This window comes from Dermacentor silvarum, chromosome 1 (assembly GCF_013339745.2).
Source record: "Dermacentor silvarum isolate Dsil-2018 chromosome 1, BIME_Dsil_1.4, whole genome shotgun sequence".
Lineage (NCBI taxonomy): Eukaryota > Metazoa > Arthropoda > Arachnida > Ixodida > Ixodidae > Dermacentor > Dermacentor silvarum.
The window spans coordinates 21,601,330-21,628,577 of NC_051154.1; the positions used below are offsets into that span (position 1 = coordinate 21,601,330).

Sequence of the window (27,248 nt, forward strand, 5' to 3'; positions counted from 1 at the left end):
ACAGATTAAAACACTTGCTTCAATTTTCCAAGTGTGCCTGGAATTTGCTGGGCAAGTGGTCTTATCCTGAACAGGACACTTCCAAAGTTACTGCTCTGAATGACTTCGGTTGTGTCATGATAAATTCTTTGTACTACTTGACTCTAAACCCTTGTTGCATGCCAGCACTGGAGAATGTTATACCTAGCAGGGGGGGGGCAGCTTGTCAATGAGTGACATGTTATGCCTCGTTGCAGTTGATGATGATGTGCCGGACAGCTTAAAGCCATTGCTTATTGAACCAGTCGCTGTCCCAAGCCAGGGCCCACAGCGGACATCCAGTCCACTGCAGTCACCTGCTCAATCACCAACATCACCTGCATCTGACGAAGAAGGTGGGTGTGCATAGGTACACCAACCGGAGTTACGGGTGTCTTTTGTTAAACGAATTGTGGGAAAGAAGAGGCTATGGCTAGCGCTCGGCCGTTATTGCACAGAGGTGCAGACACTCTGTGTATGGCTATTGCAGTCATTTGAATTGTATTTCTCTCGGCTTTCTCCCCTTTGAGTTGTAGCAGTAAATGTAGCAGTAACGTGCAGAGCTTAGATATATAGTCATATGCATGTTTGGCAATCTTTGCGAACTCAAGCAATGGGCAACTTTAATTTTTTAAGGGCTGGAACGGATTCTTTTTTTTTTTTTTTTTTTGTGCATCATTTGAGATAGTACAGCTAAGGGGCAGAGAACAGGACCTCCAGAAGTTTTGACATGGAGTGAGATCATTCGAGGCAGACACTTGTAAATTCTTTAACTGGAAATTACAACTCATGGCAGTATGCAGTTGGCTACACTTGTGTGAAGTCCTTTGTCATATATAAATTTTGGAGACATTTATTGTATTAATGCTGTTTTAACACTCCCCCAGTGGAAACCTACCCATAACTTTCATGGTCAGAAAAGAAGACTATAATACCTTTGTTCAAAATGCGCATCAGCCAACTTGCATGTGAGAATACATTTTTTTCTGCTTGTGAACAGAAGTACTATCGGAAACTCCAGAGGCACCAAATCACAAACAAGACACAATTTCGTGTTCACTTACATGCTCAGGTTAAAGCCTCATTGGTCTTAGATTGACCTTTTAACCCCCCAGTCCTGAGCTGTACTTGTCTTGGAAGGTTGTACCAATATCGTCAATGATGAGTCACACCCTGTTCAGCTTGATGTTGTGCTGCTCCCACTGTCGGACGAGTTAGTCGACGAGTTAGTTGAGGCAAAGCTGCCCTCAAGATCAGCTTTCCTTCAAAAAAAAAATTTATTTTATTGAGAAACCAATCAAGTATAATATATATTCAGAATCAGAATGACATAGAAAAAAATATCAAGATAATTTAGGAAATTCGGTATGTTTTTTCTGGACATAATTTGGGGGTTCAAGGGTTAACGGGCACTAGAGGCAAGCAATCGATCAAATTAATGTGATAGTGTTTTGAAATTTTCAAAGCATCACTTATGCCTTAAGTTCAGAGTAATGGCAGTTGTGTGGGCCAGCCCTGGCTCTTGCACCGGAAAAAAAGAGGGGGGGGGGGGGGGGGGGGGCAGTTGTGTCTAGCAGCGCATATGCTCAAAATTGTCACGAGAGTGAAGGAATCTAGTGTCGCTTCAACATGTGAATGACAGTACTTCCACCTGTTTTCTCCAGCAATTTGGGGCTTTCAGGAGATATGCTGTCATAAGTTGTAATTTTCTCAGTGCACTGAGGAATTTTCAGGGCTTCAACTAACTTCTACTACAGCTAGACTTAAACTGGCCCTCACTGTTTCATTAGCATTATTTGAACACAACTTTGTTTTAAATATTTGGAACTGGACCTTGTAAAATGCAAGGGTTTCAGTCCACATTTTGCACAAAGCCCTGGAATCCATCATATAAGTTTGCTTAGGGCCACAGTTTTGTTTTTCTGAAATTTGCTGTATCGCATGCATATTTTTCAAATGCTGCGTGTACACACATCAGAAATGTGTTTGCTTTTAAAAATCCATATTTGAGGCCCCAATGAGCAGGCTGGGACAACTTTTTTCTTAAGTTGAATTGCTACCTAAGTGATCCTTAGTTGCAATGATCTTGGAATTGAGCAGATATGGATCCACAGATATCCAGAAGAATGCTTATCAAGGCTGTGTTAGTCGGAGGTGAGGTCGCCTTCAGGTACAGGCCCGAACTTGGTCATTAGAAAAGCAAACAGGGGTTTTCGGCATGAACAACATGTTGCAGGTACTAGTGGCCACATACTTTTCAGGTAGTATAGGCATAAAGGAGACAACTCCATGCTTGAGTACATGAAAATCATGGGAAGTTGTGGGGCTGTGGAGGGTCAGAAGGTATGCATGCACACAGTGTAGAATCACCAGCTGGAGGAACCGTATGTAAAACATGTAGGACATGGTTTAACACAGTGGCAATTTGCACATATTGATACTGCATTATCAATGGTGGACCAGCGCAGAAAAAAAGGCAGGGACAAGCGCTGAACTTTCCACTGACTTTATTCCACACATGCGCACAGAATTTATACTCCAATGAGCGAGACATATGGGAAGGGTTAACCACAAAAAGAAAAAAGGAAATGAGCAAAAAAAAAGTAACACAAGATACAGGGCATGGCAACATTAAAAGAGGCATGAACGAGGGGGCATCACAAAGCGCCGAAGCCAAACTAACGCAAAACCATAAGGAAAACAAGGTCAACCACAAGAGACAAAAGGTATACAACAGTCATTATCATGTAGCAGATGCCAGATAGACCAGATGCATTCCAGATAAAAGCAGCGACTGCATGCTTATGCTATCATCTCCCAACCTCATAATCTCGGCACTTTCCATGATCTCGCAACTTGTCTGTTTGCCGCTTTTACCTATTACACTGGTTATCATTTAACTGCAGCTTGCAGTGCAACACTCTTTGCAGTGCAATGCAGGTAAGCCAGAAGAATCATTCTTAATGTTGTTACTGTGTTCTCACAACCTATCGTTAAGGCATCTGTCTGTTTGACCGATATACTTGTTACCACAGGTTAGCACAATGATGTAGGTATTGCCACTCTTGCATGGGAAGAACTTGTTCCATTATCACGGCTGTGTTCTGGTATGTTGATACCTTGGTTACCATATGGTTTTGCATTAGATGGTTTTGGCGCTTCGCGATGTGCCCTCAATCGTGCTTCTTTCAATGATCATTCTCTGTATCTTGCTTTACTTTTTTTTGAGTCTTTCCTTTTTTTTCTTTTTGTGGTTAACCTTTCACGTGTCTCATTATCCGAGTATAAATTCTGCATGCATGTGTGAGACTGTGAGCTGGAAGTTCAGTGCTTGTCCCTGTCCCTTTGTGTTTCTGCACTGGTTCACCATAATGAAGCATGTGCTAGACAGGCAAGTATACATGCTGGTCAGTGCTGTCCAGAGAAAGCAGTTTGGGTTTTGGTTTCCCACATTAGTTAGCCTCACAAGCATGTGCACACACAGGAAAATTGCAACAAGCACGTGCAGTCGCAAAGCAACTACCATCATTCGAAGAACTTCTTTCTGTGGTAGTCAATACATTGATGCATAAGCCATTACCGCAAAGAGAGAAAAGACAGGACAAGCACGGGTCCTGTCTTTTCTCTTTTTGTCAGTTGACATGCTTTCTAGTGCAAAAACGTCAACCAGCACTTGTCCTATCCTGTCTTCATGTCCATCTCTTTCTGCGCTATGTCATTCACCAGGTGGCTGGACATTGTGTATTGCTAAAGAAAGTGAGTCGTCTGCTGTACGTAACATAGCCACATCAGCAATGTTGTTGCAAAGATAAACCAGAACTATGGCTGCAACTGATAGGTGTTAGGCTGGCAACAAAGCCCACTTGAAAGCCTCTAATTTTTTTCTTTGTATATGTGCCTAACGGCAATGTAGGACATTTGTTATGGTTTTGTAGTTATCACTGTTGTGATTGTAGTTGTCACCACTGCCCCTAATATCACTTTGAGAAAGATAGCCTGTGCAGTGCAGAGAAACAGTTTTGTCTTTTTTTTTAGGGTTAAGTAATAAGATCATGTTGTAAGGTGATGTAGTCGGAAACGGCATGTGCAGTAAGGTGCTGCCTTTCGAGTTTGAAGGCTGGCTATTGCTGCTTGCTGGCACACGTGTTTCTGTGAAGCTCTGAAGGTGGCACCATATAGTCCTGCGTAGGAAATTTGCTCTGTGAATCGACCAGAAGCAGTAGTGTTTCAATCTAATTTGTACATGGATGTTTAAACAGATGGAGTTTTAGGTGGTAAAAGCTGAAAATATTGGAGCTGATTTAGGGGTTCCTGGCTGCTGTGATGGTGTATTAGTTAGGCATATGATGTCCGCTTATGCCTACATTGTGCTTGCACCTCCCCTTTTTCAAAATAGTCAAGACAGCTGTTGTAACGGCGGTGCGCTACCTTCAACCAAACATGACAGAACCACAGATTATCATCACAGACGGTTAGTTTTTGTGTGGTACTGCATACCAATGTCTGGCTTTTCTTTGCGCTTTCAGCATCTCTTCCAGATTGACTAGAGAGGCCACTAACAGCGTCGCTGCACAGCAGCATTTGCATGACTGCGTACAAAACACTGGGTGTGTTGTGTGGAACCAGTGCTACATAGTATCCCAGCAGCATGTCTACAAACCACTCCTATCCCTGTCCATGTCATGAGGACCTTGTGTTTCTGCTTAACTCTTTCGGCCCCATAGGCTACCAAATGTAATGTTGCTGGTTTGAATTTTATGGAGGTACTAGAGCAACCTTCGTAACCTTGTGAATGAATGGTGTTGTGTCACCCATCAGTGAAAGCAAGCACCATTCTGGATTTTTGCTGGCAGGTGGACAGGGACAGGATAATCACATTGCAAGGGTTTTCCCAATTTATTTGATACTAAAGGTCCATGTGGACACAAGTTCTTGGGCCGAAAAGGTTAAACACATCCTTGTATTCATTGTATTTTACACATTGTGGATGACTACTGTACATGCCTGCACTTGCAACCAAAAGGCTTCCCTGGAGTAGGTCCTGGGATGGCATTCTGGTTTGCCTTAGTCGTAGTGTGCACGTCTGCATGGAGTGTTCTGCTTCTTTCCTAACTGCATGCAGATTCGAAATCCAGTGCTCGAGTGAAGCGGTCACTGTCATCAAGGTTGGCCACAGAAGGTAAGTGCTTGGACAGCTCTTCTGAGTGTTTCATGACGTCGAGCATGCAATCATTATTCCAATTAGAGCATTGTTATGATGCTGTATGTCACTAAATCGCTAAATAGTTGCTTAATCTTGTGCATATCGGCTCTAGGTGCTCATTTTTACATCACCCAATCTCAAAAACTTGAGCTTGTCACAAGTTTTCTTTAATGAAAATTTGTTGTGCTGATAGAAATACTGTTTAGATATGTTTCAAGCATTCAACTGTACATTCACCTCTAATGCAGATGAATGCTTGGAATCGGTTCAAACTGTTAATGCAGACACTGCTGGTGGAGCCAGTAAGAGTGTTCTTCAAGAAGTTAAATTCGTTCACATCATGTCAACGACTAGGTAGAACATTGTACAGTCAAACCTCAATTTAATGAATGCATACTAGTTGTCAAAGCTTTAATTTCAGCAACCTAATTTGTGTTCCCTTAATTGGTCCTGTTGGCTGAAGGGAGCATATTTAAATAGTTAAACCTGCTTATAACAAACCTCCATATAACGAATTCCTGGATATAACGAAGTTTTTCTATTCCCCACCTTTACTCCATAGAAGCACATGTATTTGAGAACTCTACGTAACGAACTGGCAGCGGGAGACCCCCTCGAAATAACGAGTTTTCCCCGCCGACAACCTAGAGATTTCGCCCCAAATTTTGTCATTTTTACGCGAGCAGCAACCGGAAGCACCTTCTCCGCCGCGATGGAATGCGAAGCGGCGGCGGCGCGCTTGAATTCACTGCAACTGCGAGGCGAGAGCCAGCGCACGTGTGCGTGTGAGCGTGCGTGTGCGAGGCGGGCCTGCATCCCTCGACCCAGCGATCTTGCCGCCGCGGGCGTGACCTTTCCCCCTCCCTTCATTCAAACCTGGCCATATTGAAATGCCAATGGCGATATGGTAGCGCAAATTTAGGGTCGTACTCGAATCTAACGCGCACTTTTTTTCTGATAAAACGGGTCCAAAAATTGCCTGTCATTCGAATCGAGTACGACCCTAAATTTGTGCTACCATATTGCCATCGGCATTTCAATATGGCTGCCTCCTACGCACTTCGAGTCTAGCTCCCGTAGCTTCGACCATGTGCTGTAGTACCTGTGCTTAAGCATTAGTCTACCAATTTAGTTAAACAGCGAATGTTCACAAGTTTATACGGCTGATAAAACTACTATCCTTACTTTGTATAACTGTCTGCTAATTTGCTGTCACAATCGATGCTTCGCCTCTCGGGCGAAACTGGGACTTCTTTTTTTCATCGCAACTTTAGTGTATTGGGAGTAAATCTTGATAGTTGCATTTCTGTATGAAAGCATGAGGTGCGCGATACTGTAAAGGATTTTTTTTCCTCTCTTTTGGTCGCGGAAAACGGGTGCACGTTACAATTGAGGGCGGGTTAGAAATACAGTAAGCGTTTTTTTTTTTTTTTCTAATTTTCGTGCCGAACTTGCATATAACGAAGTTTTTCGGGAATTTGTCAATTTCATTATATCCAGGTTTAACTGCATTAATAAGAATTAAGATGAATATGTACATTTAGAATGTTCAGGCTGTGTGGACATGTGAGCTAAAGGAGCCTAATCAGTGTTGTCATGGCATTAGTGTGAGGAGTCTTGCAGTGTGTATGGTGCAGCAACATATCGTTGGTCACAAGGCTGTATAGTAAACTGTAATTCTACAATGCATGTAATGTTTTCAGCATGTGTAAACATGCCGCACACATTGGTATTCAATCTGTGCTGGGATGACACATCCTCATAAGCACATGCGAAGAGTGGTGACCCAGCACCTACTGCAATAATAACCGTTCACCAAAAATAGGATTTCAATCGACTCAGAGCAGCATAGACATGTAGCCAACTTACTGTCTGCCTAAATATGCCCAAAGTTGATGTGACTGCTTAGCCAGTTGCGCAACACTTGAGGGATAATTTTTTGTGTGCCTTCAAAGTCTGACACTTTAGACACACCTTGGAGCCGCACATTTATCCCAAAGATTGCCTGCTGCCCACTGTTAGTTTGTGCCCCCCCCCCCTTTTCCCTGCTTGTGTAGAAATGAAGACGGAAAACACGCTAGCATGTGTCGATCGCATACAGAACTTGCCCCACTAAAGCAGACTGAACACAGAACGTTTAGTTTTTGCTTCCTCTGTCATCTCTCACTGTCACTGTTTCCGAGTATCTTGCACACAATGAGCATACCTGATGACGCTCCAGAATTTTTCGTAGAAGTTTATGAATTTGGACTGTTGCATCAAGTTTTACGAAAAATAAATCCTGTTTGCTAAGAATTTTCGCTTCAGTCGGTAAAAGGACAGTAAAGTAGTTTTGCTCCAGGGGCTTTACATTAGAGGGGTACTTGCTTCGTACAAGTTCATTCATTGATGTTCCTGAAGCAGGCGAACTTGGTTAAAGTCACTGTGATCTAAAAACAATATGTTGCTTGTCAGTTACTGCTGTTCCAAGTTTGCTGCTGCTTGGGTGCTGCGTCTAAAGGTAAATCATTTTTCATAAACTGAGTTCGTATCCCAGAAAAGGTGTGTACTCATGGTAGACTTTAAGAATGCGTGCTGTTTCTTCCTTCCGTTGTCATGGCTGCAAAATTTTTTACTAATATAATTCTCAAGTTGGGCAGGCATGCATAAGCAGACGTTCTCCTACACAGAGGCACCATCAAAGACCATCAAATAATGGCACAGAGAAATGGCATATCTTGTATGCTGCTTATGTATCTGTCAATTTACTAAGGCGACTGAATAGCCTGCGTATTAGGTAGAGACTATGCAGGTGCAGAGTGTTATAATGGCAGTACTAAATTAATGGACATAATCACTTCTCCTCTATAAAAGCATTCTAGGCAAGGAAAATTTTGCTGTAGCATGTTGTTTGTAATTCATTCAATTGATGTTTGACGGCCATTTTGTTACTGTAAAAAATTATTCATAAATGAAAGATGGAGCACCATAGCTGCAAGACGAGAACAAGAAAGTGACAACACTTCTATCCTTCTATCAGCAGTCTTTTATGAGTCTATGCTTCTTTGATAAATGAAAGTTTTAATTACTAACACCTGGCCCCTATGGAATTTTGTGATGCATTATTCGATTAAAAAAAAGTCACAAGGACTGATTTGTCTTCCTCCCTCTTTGTTTTCCCCTCTCTCTTTGTAAGTAAATGTATTTTATTGATGGCTTGATAGGTTCATTGCAGGTTTAGAAGGAATGATAAGAAACAGCCTGCAAGGAGGTTCAGTTAGGCAATGTCCATTTACACCGTGATGCTGAAAAAAGAATGCAGGAAAGTTTTTATTACGGTAACTTTAATCATATTTAAAATTTTAAATAGAACAGTGAGATCATTTTGTGAAGATTTTTTTCCTCATCCTTTCTTTCGGCGCTGATTTCCAACATCCACACCGGCTTTCATGTATCTTCGAGACGTAAACGGAACGTGATGGCTATTCGGCAGACCCCTTTAGATGTAAAGACCAATTGCTGCTAGTTCATGACGAGCAAGCAATGTGGAAGAAAAAGCAAATGCTAAAGGACAAAATCCAATTGACAGCATCTCTTTTCTGCCGACTATGCCTGAAAAAAAGCAGGAGGGAGTGTGAGCACAGATATGCCAAGCCAGTCGTGGCCAAGGCAGTGTGCTGGTATCACTCATGGTCACAAGCGCTGTAAGCTAACATTACGTGCTAGCAAAGCATGTGGTTCCTGTTCATGTACAATCTATAGCCGCTTAACTTGAACAAATGTGTGTGCTATAAGGAGCAACATTTAATGCTTTGCAAGGACAATTCATTAGCTAAGCGCATTCAAAGCACTCCAACCAGAAAATTCCAGCACCCTCCATATCGGATTTACCTCAGGGTCTTGAAACATTCTTGCTACTGAGTGTTGAAAACCCTGGTGGCTGTTTATGGTAAACTTTCACTAGCTGTGTGATCAGCTTAATTTTTTTAACCTCTTCAACATCCCTTTAAAAGTCTTATTCCTGTGGCAGTAGCCTTTTATGCTAGTTGGTTCTTCATGCATTTTCAGTTTTGCACTGGGATGGCTTCTGTAATTTTCTATTGCTGGTCAGCTATAGGTATATTAAAGACAAATTTATTCTTTCCCGATTCTCTTCGGTGCACATACCTGATAAAAGCTACTACCCAGAACTCTTCTTGCTCGGTGTAAATTCTGTTCAGAAAAATTTGAAAGCTGTTACTTGGGTAAGGGTCTAAAGTGTTGCACCATGGCGGCCCGTTTCCTGATGTCGGCTTCGCCGCAATACATCCGTGTTATGCGGTAAAGTACACAAATGCTGTGAAGGCAGTTTTGGTTTCGTAGCTGGCAATTTTTGGCCCAATTCTTTTGGGGGAAAATGCCCATGTTAGAATTGGGTAAATACCATATTCAGACATTGTGAGCAATGATTATTGCTTGCATATCTTCTAGGTCAGGCCAGAAACAGGCATTTTGGACGGGACATGACGTGTGTTCAACACATGCACTGTGCCCTACGCTTCACCGAGACAGACGCTGCCACTAAAGAGGTCAACTATTGGTGTCACCATAGGGGTCAGGCGCATGCGTGCCGGCACGACTGGTCAAGTTCAAATTATCAGGCAAAGGCGAATTTTAGGATCGAAATAATGAAGGTTTTGGACCATGGGAATGCATGGGCGCCGGCTGAAACCTTTGGACAGGATCGAATTAACCAAAAAATCAGGTTAGCTAGAGTGATTTTAACGGAAGTCTACTGTACTGGCTCACTCCATTCCGGCAATGGCAGCCGCTGTGAGCGCAGCCAGATGAAATACACCTAGCACTCTAGCTTATCTTTTTGTGAATAGCATGATCACACATAGCCTAATTGCTACACAACGGCAGAAAATTTTGCTCTGTGTCATGACGTCACAATAATGTTGATGAAGCCAGGTCCAGCGTTTTGAGGTTAACTTGCCCAGTGTCGTCCTCCTATGTGTGAGAAGTGTTTGGTAGAGTTTCTACTACTTTGAAAATATGCATCAGTGCACCTTTAAAGGTATGCTGTTGCTAACCAAGGTTTCAATATATTCAAAATTGTCGGAAAAAAGGGGATCGTCTTTTCTGGAAACTGTCCCTTATTGATACTCTGGCACAACAATTTTTCCCCCATTTCTACCACCTATTTACAAAAGTGTCCATATACTACCTCACCCTGCAAAACATGCCTTGCTATGTTTGCTGTTCAGGCAACGTTCAGTTAGCAATTCGGGGTGGTCAGTCCACTTGCATGCTTTCATGTTAACTTTCAGGACCTGTAAACAGAAAGGGATAGCATCAAATAAGGGCCTTGTCGCATGTATAAAGTTAATATAAAGTTTTTGCTTTAAATGAGCGGGCTTGTATGTTATGTTTGTTTTTATGGTGGGAAGCCCACAGATTTGAACATCTAGTACACACATTCCCTTTTCTCACTTTCTTTGATAATACCTTTCTTGTGCCCTCTCCTCCTTGTTTGTAGTATTTGTTTTCCGTTCCTCTATTCAGACATTACTTAGGCATATAAAAGCATCACACTACATTGTAAACGTTGCAGGTAGTACCACATTTTGGGATCTGCCTTCACAAGAATGTTGCACTTAATGTCTTGCAATTGGTCAGTACAGACATGCTGGCCAGTCTTTATCTCTTGAATGCGAACATTTGTGATTGCTGCTCCTGATCGGGTGGCATTAGATTTAGCCTTGATAGCGATGCGTAGTGTTTTCCAAGGCACAGCTTACCATTGTAAACAGATTCTTGTCCAGCCATTTTTAAGACCTTTAGGTGTATTTTTATAGTGCATGCACTTAGGCTGTTGCAAAATACAAAATTTGCAATCATATCAGTGTGTGTGTGTGTTTGTGTGTGTGTGTTTATTTCTGTCCTCTTTTTTTTTTTTTTTTGCCTTTGTAGATGCACTTTTTTCTAGGCTTTGCTGCAATATGCATGTTGGATGCATATATTTTAAATGTAGGGATAGCTGGGCGAGTTGGTATGGTAACATAATTATAAAACAGCACCAGGGACGCAGACAGGGAAAAGAAACAGGATGGTGTGCTGTCCTATTTTTTCTTTTTGCTGTCTGCGTCCCTGGGGCTGTTTTATAATTATATTTTAAACTTGCTTTCCTGATATTTTGTTCATGAAGCTGTATGTTACAGCGTTTAGTAGTATGAATACAGTTGCATCAGTACAACTAGACAACTTCCTTGCCGGTACAGTTTCCACCCCCAGCTAAAAATGGGGTTACTATAGGCATCCACCTTGTGGAGAGAGGTAGGGGTTGGGGTGGAGATGACTTTAATGAGGGAAATGTCAGCTTGAGTGATGCGACTCTGGCATGCTACTTCACATGGGGGAAGGGGTTTGGGGGAATGACAATGTTTACAAAATGTTTATAAAGCTATAATTAAAACATTATTGCACAATAAATGTACATTGGGCTTTTAATTAAAAATCAAGTCTACCTAAGCTTTCGTTTGCTTATGAAGTAGGGTGCTTTCACTGAAATCTCGGGGCTACCGAAGTTGTCTTTCACCTTGGCAATTTTTTTTTTTTTTTGACTGGAAAGCTCTATCGCTTAGGAAGCTGTATGTTTTTAGCCAACCAGGTATTTAAATTGAGGTCAACTTTATTTACTCCTTTCTCTAGGGCATCCTCTAGTTAATGAACTTTCTTCCAGGCTGTTTGTTTCAACCTCAATTTTGTCATGTACTTATTTGCTGACTCTGTTTCCCTCCCCACTTCTCCCCCATTCCCTGTTTTGATTGCACCTGTGACCGTGCTGCTTGTGCACACTCTGCATGCCCTGTGCATGGCACTGCATGAATTTTGCTGTGCAGAGGAAGAGCGTATCGTGCCACAACAGTTTGGGCGGCGAGCGCAGTCTGAGCGCAAGCCCAAGCGCCAGAGTAAGTGTGCGTAGTCGGAGCTTATGGCATGGCATGCTTAGTCCGGCTCCTTTTTACAGCTTCTTCTTTTTTTTTTTTTTTTTTTTTTTTTTTTTTTTTTTTTTTATTCCTTCATGTTTGTGTTCTGGCTTATTATCATTGAGCTTTCCATTGTTTCTCAAGAAGCATTAAACACAATATCTCCACTTTGGTATAAATTTGAATTAAGCTTGTTGTCATATGAATGTGCAACCAAGTCTGATGTGAGGGGGAAGCGAGTGGGTCTTTTTTCTCTCTCATTGTTTTTACAGGTTGTTGTTCTGTTGCTGTTTTATGGCATGTTAATGGCATTTACCTGCTTGGGAGCTGCATTGAGGATAAGAGGACTGCCAGGTGCTTGTCACCCTTGGTTATGCTCTGACAGCAGAAGTATGGCGAGGCAGTGGGCAAGGAGAAATAATAAAGTTCAGACTCGCATCAGGTAGTTTTAAAGTTGCTATGATAGGGTGCCTGCAAACTCTGAAACATGGCCATCAGGAAGCCTTTCAGTGCCTGGAAATTTCCAGGAAAAGCCAAGTTTCTGCCACGAAAATGAGGCAGTCTCATAAATTAGCCATCGACTTTGCATTGAGTGTGTGCACATCAGGTCAAGCATCATCACTTAATGTGACAGCTATATTCAGACTGCAACTACAATTGTCGTAATTTCTGCAAGTAATAGGCTTTTTCTGTTACACTTGTGCATATACAGTATGCAGGAAGAAACCGGAGTTCATGAGTATCACTAAGTTCAAGCATTTTGGTATTCATTCTAATTCGAAAATAGCAAACATTACTATACTCTTCAAAACTGCTTACACACTGTTATAATTTAATGTCTTTTGCAAGTTGTACTCGGGTCCCTATTGTAAAAATAAAAGTTCATCATGGCAGTTTGCTTTGTCTGAATAGTAAGTGTTGGATACTTTTGCAATTCATCACGCAACAAAGGGAATCAACACATGTTTTCTGGCAGTGCCACCCATGGCATGTGGGAGACTAAAATACCAAAGCTGAGAAAAAAAACTGACTAGTACATGTTTCTGTTATATTTTTCATTAGGCCTGTGTTTCCCAGAAAATGCCACCCCACAACCTACCAAGAATATCAAATGTTAAGTTGTGAACCCCGATGAAAGGTAAAAATGTCATCCAACCTATGGTAGCATGAAGCTACAAAGGAAACCCATAGCGATTTCTCAGAAAGCAAGCATCACAATTGAAACATTTGTCCTGCCCCTCGATAAGGGCAAATTTTTCTTCGTCTGCGAAGCTTTTTTTTTTTTTTTTTTCGAGAAACTCGAAAGGGTTCCCTTTGTAGCGTCATTCTGCAGTAGGGTAGATAGATGATCTTTTTCCCATTCATGAACCTTCCTCCATCTTTCAGGCATCCAAAGAACTGATTTGCCATATTTTGGTAACCTTTTTTCGAATTTCCATGATGCCCACAAACTTTCATGTCTCAATACTTGAATAGTGGTGCACGAAATTTCAAAGCTTCTCAATGCTTTTTTTTTCGGAAGTAACATTCTCACTCCTTTGTTAGTGCATCATTTAAGAAGCCCATATGAATTGTGGCAACAATGACACTGGATATGCATGTACCATCTTCCAGGCTCTTTCTGCCTTGTAAATACTTTGTGTTTCATCTATGGTTCTGCAGAGATGCGAATGGCACATAATGATGTTATACAAAGAGGGGGAGCTCGATGTCATGGCTGTAATACAAGAGAACATGTGCCCATCTGCCAGAAACTCCCAAAGTAAACCCAGTAAAAACTGCAGCACAAAATTTGCATCCTAGTAAAGCTCACACTCTGTACTTCCTAAGGTGCACAGTCGTCGGGAAGCAATTTCATACTAAGTGGATTGCTAGAGTTGCCGCATTTTACTCTGAGGTTAATCCTGAGAATATTTTCTGGGTGTAGGTGAGCTTTAATGCATTAAAATATGTCCTATACTAGGTGCTCTTAAGAAACTAAGCAGTGACAATGTTCTACACCTTGGTGATGCAATGCTGAAAGACCTCCAGGTTTGTTACAAGTTTATTTGCAGTGCACAATGTCTGGCAGGGCATGTCCAAAGAGATCATTAGATGTCCTTTCTCAAAGGTATCAAGCCACTTCAAAATCTGACTGTCCACATCCTGGGGGTCGCGAGTCTGTTTTGGAACATTTGCCCATTCGTCAGCGGTGGTGCTTTTCCACAATGATTGCAGTTTAGGAAAGTTCGCACTACATTTCAGCTGTACAAGATAAACAAGGACAATGAAAGGAGACAGCAGGCGCTCAGATTTCTTTTTTGTTGACCTTGCTGGCCATGTATTTGCACAACATCGAGTTGGACTAATTTTTGCACATTTAGACCAGAAATGTGGCATAAACAAAAGTCTGGAGTTTAGATAGGGGCCCCAAATGTTGAGGCATTAATGAGCTTTGCATGTGCTGGAATAGGGAGTGTGCAGGAACGGTCAGATTTAAAGTAAGCTTTACAGTCGTGCTTTACATGTTCATGCAGAGCCACTGCAGCTTAAAAGCAATTTTACAACAAAATATGTAATGTAAGTACAGTAGATTGCTATGCTTAATGCATTTCATTGTTCATATCAACCCTCAGTATTAACATAAATAAAATTATTGGCGAGTTTACAATTTCTGGGTTTCGATGATGGTATTTCTCTTCACTCAACAAGTATGGGTATGCCAGATAAAACCTTCCCATTTTAGGCCTTTATGGCCTAACATGGGAAGAAATGTTCGTGTTTGTGTATTGTTTTAGGGCATTAAACCCCTTCAGTAAAGCTATATGTGACAAATCAGGTTCCCAATCCAAACCACAAACGCTGTTTGCATCTATCGTATGCACAGAGGCAAGGAAGCTATTGCTTTAGGGCTCCAGAATGTTTGGGGCCCTGTAATATTTTTCTGACCAGGGCACCAACAGAAAAGCACTAGCGTTTTGAAAGTATTGCCTCTTCATGTCATCCTTCACACACGCACATGTACCATGCATTGGGTGCACGTTAAAGAACCTAAGGTGGTCAACATTAATCTGGAGCCCCCCCCACTACGGCATGCCTCATAATCAGATTGTGGTTAAACCCCAGAATTTATTATTATACATGTACACACACACTGTCCTGCTTGCTTGCATCACATCTCTGGTCCTAAGCATCTGTCATTACATTCTCAGGTGCTTTTTCATATTAATTGTGCGACAATTACTAGTTCACAATGTATGGCAGAAGCAGCATTCTTATTCATGGCCTCTTTGTCAAGATCATTTCATTGTTTGGAATTCCAGCATGCAGGCAGGGTTTGTAATGAGCCATTTAAGGGTTTAAGGGCAGTGACACTGCACTGCGTGATGCAATTAGAGTAAATTAAGTAGTGCTTTAAACTAGCAGTTCTTTGTGAAGTGTCGTCACACTAGAAAAATTGCGAGCAGTGTGAAGTGCTAGCAGACAGGTGTTGTGCCAGATGGGGAAAGAAAGACAGTAAAAAAAAAAAAAATGGTTGATGTAACTGACCGGCCATTTCCATGTCTTTTCATCTTTGTGGTGTAACTCCCAACAGTCTCCAAAAGACTAGGTGCGTGTTAACATGGTGAGGCGATGAAAGCTTATTGCAATGCCCCCTATGAATTCTGCATTAATGAAAATATGAATTATGAAAAACATTCCTGGAACATTTGTAAAATGGTGATATGTAAAAGTTTTGAATAGGGTCAGCTTGCGCATAAGTGATGCACTGTCACTGCATGGCATTTTCCTTGTACAGTCGACCTCGGAAGTTTTCAGAGCACAGAAAATGAGAAGTTAAATTTTCTCGCAACTTTATCGCGGAGTGTTAAATGTATGTCAGGAATGCGATTACTGTGCGGAGAAGTATCAACTCAACCTTTCGGTTCAAGGATGTGTGCCAAGGCTGCAATGAAATTTTGATTTTACTTGGATCCTGTGTTCCGAAAACTTTTTTGGGGAGGGGTACATTTCTGCATTCCTTATTGCATTAAGGTTATAGGTCAAGTGTAGCCTGTTCAAGGGGTTGACACTTCCTCACGTAGCTCTGCTTGAGACGCTATGATGATACTAAAGGCCCATTCTTAGTGTAATTAGCCACAGCTATTGACAGTTTTATGGCACCTATATCAATGTATACTGCTGTCTGTCAAAAAGAAAGACTTGGTTCACAAGCATATGTATAGTGTTCACTAATAATAAATTTAAACTATTATGACCATATTTGCCTAAATGGGCAGTTTACACCAGAGCACTTTTACTGTATGTGATGCTGCAGTGTCTTTGTTTTTCTAGTTCCTCTATATTTGATGTTCTATGTCATTTCTTCCACTGCGGTATCACCTTTGTGCACACAAGAACTCCCAATATGTTGTGTAATAACCTTATTTGTTACTTCATCTTGTTCTTTCACATATTTTGCATCACTACACTAGTGTATAAAAAAAAGAAAGTGTGATAGCCCTGATTTTCTTTCTGTAAGTGTTGTCTGGCTGCAATTTCTAGCTAGCATGTGCTTCATTCCTAGCTGTCATTGCAGGTGATGCACCAGTGAATGGAGATGAGAAGCTGAGGTCAGCTGAAAGTGGCGACGTTTCAGCAGCATCGCGCAGCAGCAAAGAGGTTCATATTGACTTTTATGTGCCCAATTTCCTCACTCTTTTGTTGTCCTAAATGTTACTGTAACAGCAGGAAACTTGTGTGGCTCATTGATATACCTTGATACGCAAATTCAACGGTTGCTTTGATTAGGCATGCATTCTTAGAAGACCCAAAAAAATACATTTTGTGTGCACATGCCTTGTGTTATCAGCTCCTTTATTCTGGTCTGCTGTGAATTACGTGTTTTGGGTAGTCCTTCACCACAGCACTTGTATATATTGTTCCTGCTTGTAGCACTGGTGCTGAGGTGGGCTGAGAACAGCTGATAAAGCTGTCCTCAAGAACTCTCTCCATGTTGGGTGAATGAAACATCAATAATTTGGACCTAATTGAACAAGCAGAAGGCAAAATATCCGCTCCACTAAGAAAGCATAAAGGAAGATCTTCCTATGACGCACCTTTATATTTTGCATTGCACACTGATTTGTGTGGAAAAGCTGCAGTTCCTTTTTGATAGAGTTCAAGTTTACATCTCCTGCTCAGTAATTACCATTTGAAATCTCTATTTTTGTATAGCCAGCACCCACTCAATGCTGCACATATTTATAATGGATACCTAACTGCCTTGGAATAGCGTGACACATCACAGGCTATAACTTGTTTCCCAGGGCCATTGAGAAGTTTCGGGTCATCAAATTAAAAGATCTAATTGGAAAGTGTTAGCTTGCACGTAAAAACAAATGTAAGAATGTCAACCACTCAGTATTTGTAGTTTAATTGATCTTTGACCCGATGTTGCTACTTCTATTCTTATGACAGTTTTTCACTAATGCTCTACACAAGAATAAGTGACAGCTTGGTTAGTCGAGCGCTAAAGCTTTTTTAAACGTGGTTATCTCTGTTTTGCTTGCATCAGCTAAAAGTAATGGGCAACATGTTTTGACATGCGCACTTTTGCAACTATCAGTGCGCTCTGTCCTGTTGCCTCTTTCCTTCCTTTCTACAATTTGTACACTAAAAAGGATTTTTCCTTGTCTAAAGAATATCAGTGTAATGTATTACAATGCTTGAGCTTTTCTAGTGCCTGCAGAACAAACATTGTAGCTACTAGTGGTAACTTGGGGTGTGTAAATTTACATAACATATTGATATCCGCTTTTAGTGAGCACCTTTTGAAGAACAGTCATTTGTCTGAGTTCAAGTGGTGTTTCACACAGCACCAACACTTGTGAACATTGAGGAATTTACACCTTGTAACAAAAAAGTGAAGACCAGGCGGCTGGCCTTCAGTTTTTTGCAGTAAGACATGCCTTTAAGTTGACACCTCATGAGAAATGGTCGGGAGGTCGTTTTCCTGATTCTGCATACTAAATAATGGTCTTTTCATGGCTGGAATAATACGGAATTCCAGTTAGGCCAAAAGACTCCTTATGGGGTACATGTTTTGGAAATTGCAGCACTTTATATATTACACAATCACCTTATTGTGAAGCTGTAGGTTACCTCTGTGCATGTCTATTTCTCCTTGTATGTCCCAGTTTACTGAATGGCTTTGTGAGCTAGCTTTATGGAGTTTTCTTTCAGTTGTGTTTGAGAGAAGCCTTCTATGGGGATGAAACCAGCTGTTGGAAGCCGCATTTTTTTTTCTTTGCGCTACTTAAACTAGTTTTAATGATGAAATTTATAAATAGTACATCCAATTTGTCTCCACAGTAGAATCTCTGTAAAGAGAAATCACTTAAACAGAACCGCCTCTAAATTGGATGGTCTTGTATTGGGTATTGAAAAAAAAAAGAGGGGGGGGGGGGGGGTAATTGCCCTGTGGTTAACAGCACAAGTGCCTTTGAAGATTGTAGTTTGTGGAGGCTCACAACTGTTCTAATGCAGATTTCAGGTGTTTTTTAGTTGAGCATTGATGCATGTATGTCAGTTGTAGCATTGATACTACTCATGCTGGTGTGATTTGTATATGCAAGCTACTTGCACATTGGGAGTTGTGGACTCAAGGAAAGGGCAGGGTATGCTAACATCACTTTCCTTAACAGAATGCAGTGCTGCAAGCAACATTGGTTACTTTGACAGTACATGTAACAGCAGTTTAAGTTACCAAATTAGTGTTTTTGTTTCAGTTTATTTTCTTTCATAAGTAGAATACGGACCTCCTGACAGAAAATATACACTTGTGCTAATATATAACTTAAAACAGCAATGTAGTAATCACTAAGTGGAATATTGGGCAAAGTAAATGAAGTACCAACTGGAAATAATACAGTCACTAACTATTAGTACAATTAAGGTAGTAGCTAAAGCATTCACAACAAAACAAATTAAAGAAGCTTATTGTGTGCGTAATTGTAAATCATATAAAGGAAAAAGAAACGAAAGAGAAATGAGCCGGAGTGAAGTGAATAGACTAGATATGTGGTCAAATTTGTTTCTCTAGTAGAAAAGTGAATAAGGTTTTCTTGAAGAGACCTAATGAAGAGAGCGCTTGGCATCTAATGGGAGGCTGTTCCAAGTAGACAATGCTGTGAAAGATCCAGATTGCTTTCCATAATTAGTATGAATTAGTGGCAATAGGAAATTATTGTTCGCTGCAAACCTTGTGCAGTTCAAGTTTACCAAGGTAACCTCCGAAAATATATTTACTGGGGGAGGACCATTTAACTTTAAATAACATAACGCCAAGTTATATTTAACAAGTTTATTTATTGGCAGTAGATTGTGGTTTCGAAGCATATCAGAAGCACTGCAGTAGAATGAGCTGAACAATAATATCCGGATGGCCTGATTCTGCAAATGCTGTAGCGGTGCTATATGGGTTGGATATGTGTTACCCCATGCTGTAATACAATAATTGCTATGGCTATGAATAAATGAATCATACAGAGTTAGCAATGTTGGTTTGCTAAAGTAATACCTAGCTTTAAGTAGAATTCTAATACCGGGAGCAAGTTTGCTCTTCAAATAGGCAATATGCCTTGTAAATTTTAAGTTGGAATCTAGAATTATACCAAGAAATGAACATTCATTTACTGCGCTGATGACAAGAGAGTTTAGGTTGACAGTGGGAATGAATTCAGGTGTCCTATGATTTTAATGAAAAAGCATAAAAGACGTTTTGGCAGGATTTATTTTTAGGGAGTTAAGATGGCACCACATTAAAATATTGCTCAGATCTGTATTTAGCTTAGAAGTCAGAGACGTAGTGAACGATCGGTTGCAAGTAAAGTGGTGTCGTCAGCGTAAAGCAAGGCCTCAGTTTCTGATAGGCAGCCAGGTAAATCATTTACATAAAGCAGGAATAGAAGTGGGCCAAGTATTGACCCCTGCGGAACCCCTTTATTGTTTATTCTGAATTTAGAAAGTGAGAATTAAAATACGCAGCCTGTTGTCTATCTGTTAGGTAACTTTTTATAAGTTCTAGTGCAGGGCCATTGACGCCTACAGCCCGTAGTTTAGCAAGTAAGAAGACGTGACTTATTTAGTCAAATGCTTTGGATAAATCGATAAGAAACTGATCCTGCGTAGAAACCGGCATCTATGGTGCATTTTATTTTATCTGTGAAAGAAAGTATAGCATAGTCAGGTCGAGGAACCTACCCTGAAGCCGAATTGATTTGGTGAAAGAACGTTAAATTTTGAGAAGTATTTAGTCAGGCACTTTTCAATACATTTTTCGATGAATTTGCTAAAGAATGGAACAATTGCTATGGGGTGATAATTAGAAATGCAGGAGCGATCACCCTTTTTAAATACTGGAATGATTTTTGCTTTTTTCAGTTGACTTGGAAATACTCCACTTTTAAATACTAAATTCGTAACATGAGAACACAGTCAAGTGTAATGATAGATGGAATTCGTGGAAGCAGAGTTAATTATAGAAAAAAAAAATCTTGAACTTGGCTCTTTCTGTGAAGCTAACTACCAACCAAGAACTTGGGCCTACAAACTTGATCTTTTTAAAGATAAAAGGCAGTATCCCCTCTGGCCTCCATAAGTGGATTTGACCTCTCGACTGTTCGTGCTGATAGTAGAATAGAGCGTCGCAACTCCAGGATGAGCAGTACAGTTTGATCTGCTCTAGAACTTAACAGGTTTTTAAAAAAAGAAAGCAAGCAATAATTCAGCTATGTGACAGCGACCAGCACTTTTGCGTTCTCCCCGACCTCAATGAAATATGTGGATGCGACTTACTGATGAAAGCCTTGCAGGACAGTCTGCAGTGCTTTGAACATCATTCATTGATTGTGACAGCTGTTTTGAACAAGCAGAATGGGCATAGAATTTCATCCTAGAAATACTGGAGGGAACTCTGGCACTAGTGTCTGCATGCATGGTTGGTATAATGACTAAGCCAGCACGAGAATGATTGCACTGCATGGATTTTGCTAGGCCTGCACACAACTACAAAGACCAATAAATTAGTTAGCTTCTTCTACAGAGCCATGCCAAATCATAGCAAAATTGGTGTAACCATGATTCCCACAATGCTTGTAACGGAATGCAGTGCCAGATTTTTCTCTAGAAATATAGCTATGAAACTATGCTGAATATAGATTTTAAAAAAACCTGTTTTAGGGCTAGGAACTCTAAAATGAACTGCATCGCTGGTTCTCTTAAACTTTTTATTGATATGAAAGCATCAAATGGCACATTTAGTGAGAAAGCCAGCGTTTGTCATCTGGACAAGCGAAAAAGGTCACCTAAATTCCCATTGGCTGCAATGCCACATCACGAGCGCGCCTCGACAGAGCAGAGCGGGCGAAAGGGTACACCTGCTGCCGCAGTAGCACGCCAGGTGTTGCGTGAGGGGAGAGGGCATCACTGTGTCACTCTTGCTCTCATTCTCGGAAGCTCGTGTTAGCCATGCATTCTTTGTCTGCGCAAGCTCTCACCTGCATTCTAACTGCACCTCGGCAAGGCAAAATCAAAACGTGCCGAGCCAACGCCTAGAGGCCTGTTTACTCTGCTTTATGAAGTCATGTTACTTGACCAAAATTTCCATTGCCAAGCCCTGCGTGACAAAAGCAGAGACGGCAAAATCACCGCGGCTTACTCGGGAGCATCCCCATTAGGTTTTATGGCAATCAGGCAAGGTAGCATGACGTCACTGATCAGAGTGCACCAGCCTTGTGCTATCTAGGAGGCGTTCACCAAACATCTCAATGCGCTCGCTTGCCTGTGACGAGTTCATGACTCGAAAGACTGCTCAGCGGCGTTCCGTTGGACATTAATGCTTTCGAATTCACAACTCATAAGAAGTGTTTGGGTGTCCTTGGACTTTTTGAGTTCCAGGCCACTTGCAGTAGAGCTTAAGTGCCAAATCCTGTTCATCCTCTAGGTAGTTCGGTTTGAGTGTGCATTAAAACATGTTTTTGCACTAGAATGCCTTGACTTAGTGGTAACTGTTAAGGTGTTTTGCTCCATGTTATCCTGTGAGTTACTAAGCAAGGGTTCTGTCCTTACATTTGAATCGCCCAACCCATCTTATTGTGCTGGGTTTCTAATTTAGCTCATGGCTGCTTATGGGTCACAGTAAAGGAAGGAAGGGAAGAAACCATGGCTATCATAGAAAATTGACACTGAAAGAATATTTCTTCCTGTCAAGTTGGGTCCAGAAATAGCTAATGGCACACTGTAATAATACACCTAATCAATTAACACCATTACTAAGTATCACACAGTTGCTCCTAATCAGTCAGTTATTACACCTAATCAAGTAACATGAGTTTCACAGATGTCATATGAACACCCCTTCATGTGCATTATAGACATGGAGTATTGTCTGACAACACAATCTGGTGCTGCTAGGTGCGAGATACAGTAGATGGTGTTCAAACCCACGCCCCATGACGTGGCACCCTCTGGATTTAAAATGCAGATCTTAAAGGCTATGCTTTAGCTGCTTGAATGCATTGGGAGCAATTTTGGGAGCTGCAAATACGTCATAGATGTCAGGTTTTGGACACCACTTATACAGTTAGCATTTCAATGCTTTGGAAGCTGTTACTGCTGCCTGCACATCCTTCCTCCAAGTGGTCAAGAAGGATCAAAATCTGACTCCAGAAAATCTTTTATCTCTGGGCTTGCTCTAGAGATTGCTCATGAATATTGTTCATTAGTATTGCAATTTGTTTGTTTTCTGTAAAATGAACTGATTTAAGGATTTTGAGGTGATGGTTTAATTTTGACTTGTACTTGTGCAGTAGGCAATTGTGTAAAGCCTGCTTTCTTTGATCAAGCTGTTGTGGCTGTTACCCGCCGTGGTTGCTCAGTGGCTATGGTGTTGGGCTGCTGAGCACGAGGTCGCGGGATCGAATCCCGGCCACGGCGGCCGCATTTCGATGGGGGCGAAATGCAAAAACACCCGTGTACTTAGATTTAGGTGCACGTTAAAGAACCCCAGGTGGTCCAAATTTCCGGAGTCCCCCACTACGGCGTGCCTCATAATCAGAACTGGTTTTGGCACGTAAAACCCCATAATTTAATTTTTTAATTTTGTTGTGGCTGTTTAATACATGTGTTTGCACACTCTCGGAGGTGTACTTAATCGCACATAGCTCAGTTGCGTATAATTCTCTCACATATTGGCACAAAATTCGCTTGCTTAGGTTTGTTCTTTCATGCAGCTTTTCTCGGGGTTAGAGAAAAATCTGTGGTTGAATGCAGCCGAGATCCCCATTCTGAAGCAGTGCAATTACAATTGCAATTGCAGCAATTACAATCTAACACTGTGAGGGTAACTGTGTGTTCATCTTGAAAAAAAACTTGAGTTCACAGGCTAGATTACACTGACAGGCATGCCTGTGGCATTCTGGTCTTTCTCAGCAGAGCTCGCCAGTGAAGGATGTCGAGGGTGAGTCACCCAAAAAGGACAAGAAGAAGAAAAAGGGGGGATTGCGGACACCCTCATTTCTTAAGAAGAAGAAGCACCGTAAGGAAAAGGAGGACAAAGAGAAGGCTGCCTCTGAGTGGCAGAACCGAAGCCAGTAGCCCCCATCCATTTGCAAGTGAGCCTGCTGATCTGTCACCAAGCTGCACTATTTCTGCAGTGCCCTCGGTTGCTCCTGGTAGTTTGGTGCAAGTGTACTTCAAACAGGTTTGGAACTAAGCAAAAGTTCTGTCCCTGAATTTGAGTCATGTAGTCCATCATCCTTGTGCCGGCTTTATGGCTCCTGGCGGATCACGTCAGAGAAAGAGTGGTATGCTTCTTGCCATGGTCGACCTTTAAAAGAACATTTAAGAGCTGCCAAAGTAATACAAGTGTCCAGCAAAAGATTTCTCTTCACTGCTTGTGCACCAGTGGGTCAACATCTTACGATCATTTTTTTTTAAATATATATTTATTTCCTTTCATTATAAAGGCTGCTTTTCCAGCTCATTGTCATCTTAGCAAAATTGTATTACAGGTGAGAATATCTTTAGGATGGCAAGAAGATCACAATATTTTGTAGTAAAAAAATAACAAGGCATAAGCAATTACGACTCGTTATCTACATTGCATAGCAATAATGAGCTTATTTTCTTGTCATTCAGGATAGCACAAAGTGATACACAAGCTAACCATCATTGACACTTTGAGAAATCAGGTGTGCCCGCCACGGTAGCGCAGTGGCTATGGCGTTGTGCTGCTGGTCAGAGATTTGATCCTGGCTCTAGCGGCCATTCGATGAGTCCAAAGTGCAAAAACGCCTGTGTACTTAGCGTTATGTCCATATTAAAGGGACACTAAAGGCAACTATAAAGTCGCGCTAAACTTACTAATGGCAGTAGAGGATGGTGATGACATTTGCAATGTGACACTGCTTCGCTTCTGGCAGAGGTTTTGAATTGCACTAGAGGAATGCAGCCCCTTCAGTCACAATTTTCTCTAAACTAACCTCCGTATTCATAAATGCATCTTAACTTGAAGCCCATGCTTGACTTGATCTAATTGACGCCTAGCGTGAACGTGCCCAGGGCGCTCATTGCATTTCTTTCAGTGCGTTCAGGACAGGCGTCATTTATATCAAGTCAAGCATGGGCTTCAAGTTAAGATGCATTTATGAATACGGGCGTAAGTCTTGGCACAAAACAAGCACTCGGAGGTTTCTGAAGTGGTACTTTAATAGTCCATGTTGACCTAATATTTACCTTTAGTGTCGCTTTAAAGAACTCCAAGTGGTCAAAATTAACTGCACCTCGTAATCAAATCATAGTTCTGGCACATAAAACCCCAGAATTTTTAATGAATAAGGTGCTAGAATGGTAGAACCTTTATTCCATGGAATGTAGTAATTGCGTATCTTGTTGACCGAATATACGCTTGTATAGTAGTAACTGGATTTCACGTTCTTCATTTTTCATTAAGAATAATGGAAATGTAAGTAAAAACAGGGTTTCTCAAACTTTCTGACCTTGAGGAGCTCCACCAGCTGTCCCAGAGTGCTACAAAACCCCTCTCCCTCTTTCCACTAATGTGCTTATACACACCCATCTAATACGAGTACATTGGTTCGTGGCTAGCTGGAGCCATTTCACATTACAGCCAGAGTCCTTTCAATTTGCGTGCTCTTCCTTCACTAGTTCATGTAGTGCTGAATTTTTCTATTTGTTTCGTCAGTCCATCATGGTGGATTGATGAAACAAATAAAAACATAATGAAACAGGTTCTGCACAAATCCTGCAAGAGCAGGCTTTGTGCAGAATGAGATTACACCATTCCCTGCACTTGCAAAAGAGGTAATGCAGGTCTTGTACAGGAGGTTGTCCTAAGCATTGAGCTGGCACTGAGCTGGCATGTGTTTCCATGCCTTATATGCCAGTGTGACATTGTCTTGTACTGCTACGTCGCAATATATCACCTAATTTTATTACAGGGGAAGTGTCTCGGATCTCAACCTATTTTCCCCACAGAACAAGCCAATTGACTAATTTCTGAGACCATTGGCCACTGTGCACCACTTGCTTTTGAGACCAAAACATTTGTCACGCACGGGGAAGCACAAAGGTGCACAAATAATGTGTGACTTGACATTACCCGATGTCCACAAATTGTAGTAATATATGAAGTAGTTATTCTGTAGAAAGCATCACAGATAAAAAACTGCACTGTGAAACACACACGGTGAGACCTCTACTACCGCACTACTTGCATAGTTTTTGCTGCAGTGTTGCCTGCTGAGTGTGAGGCGAGAGTGCAGACGGTTCCACTTATAACGATACAGATTTTAACAATATATCTGATATAACAATGAGCAGACTGTGCATGTTTTATGGCAAAATAAACCACTTATTACAATGCTCCTATGCCGCGTTATGGGTTATAACAATTGTCTGGCTACTGGATGTGTGCGCCGAAAGGAAAAAGGAAGCGAAATTCTTTGGGGGGGGGGGGGGGGGGGGATGCGAGCCACCACATCTGCCTGCGTGTCACACAACTTCAATACACCCGCCTTGTGTCACGCAACCCGCACAGTACACCTTTGTCACATTACCAGCTTCACATGCCTCTCCCATCTCCCTTCCACCATTTAACGTCGGCGCACTTGGCTCGTGTATCAGAGGAGTGAAAGGGAGAAGGGGCATGCGAGGCTGACGATGCATAGGGCGATGTGACGAAGACGTGCTGTGCGGCACAAAGGCGGGCGTGGCGAAGGTGTGCGGCACGCCGGCGGATGCCAAGGCTCGCTTTTTTTTTTTTTTTTTTTTTTTTCTTTTGCTCTGGATTTGGAGGGTTTTTTTCGGCGCAGGCACCCAGTTGCCATATTTAATTGTGATAGCCAATAATGTGGCATGGGAACATTGTAGTAAACCATTTGTTTTGCCATAGAACATGCACAAAAGTTGAGTGCCAGGGCTGCTCATTGTTACGTTCATGTATTGCTAAAGCCAGTAATGCTATAAGTTGGTGTGACTGTTCTTCTTTCTGTCTAATGAAAACGTTAGGATGTTTATCCCCTCTGCTTTTTTTCGTGCAACCTGGTTATAACAATAGGATTTTCTTGGCACTTGAATATTGTTATAAGTGGGTTTAAATGTATAGTTATGAAGCCTAGAGTGAAATCAGATGGGCCTCTGCAAGAGTCGGGCAGAGGCCCGACTCTTGCCTGGGCCGAATGAGGTGTGGTATTTCAGGCCTGTGCAAGCCCGTGCAGAGGTGTGCATGAGCTCGACATGTATGCTAAACTATGGTCGCAATGCTGTCGTGCAGCAGCCTGCTTCCTTCATTGTTGTCTTAAGCAACAATATCTGTTCGTTTCCTCTGTGATTTTTGTCTTAAAGGGACTGACAACTGGCCAGAATGTGTTGAGACATTGATGGAAATGAAATGACCATGATTTATTGTGATAGGATCCAGCATGCTGTTCGCAATTTAAGTAGGAATTATAATTTTAAACTGGTAAAGAAAGTCTCAAAAACCAGTAAGGGCGCAGCCTGGTGCTGAAATCTTGGTATTCCGGATGTAGTATCTG

The 27,248-nt window shown here is 41.6% G+C and overlaps 1 protein-coding gene across 11 annotated transcripts in view; it reads left to right on the top strand.

Moving 5' to 3' along the window:
- The window catches only part of LOC119457926 (protein hu-li tai shao-like), a 124,252-nt gene that overhangs the window by 91,391 nt on the left and 5,613 nt on the right, over window positions 1-27,248 (top strand). For 3 of the 11 annotated variants that reach the window (XM_037719694.2, XM_037719712.2, XM_049665416.1), the window contains 5 exons: window positions 237-374; window positions 5,141-5,197; window positions 12,085-12,153; window positions 16,730-16,812; window positions 23,623-23,804. In XM_037719694.2, coding sequence (XP_037575622.1) covers window positions 237-374; window positions 5,141-5,197; window positions 12,085-12,153; window positions 16,730-16,812; window positions 23,623-23,787 — 512 coding nt within the window. In that variant the 3' untranslated portion in view covers window positions 23,788-23,804. Of the gene's footprint in view, window positions 1-236; window positions 375-4,414; window positions 4,490-5,140; window positions 5,198-12,084; window positions 12,154-16,729; window positions 16,813-23,622; window positions 23,805-27,248 lie in introns of all 11 variants that reach the window. The other 8 variants (XM_037719704.2, XM_037719764.2, XM_037719719.2 and 5 more) reach the window with 7 other exon arrangements.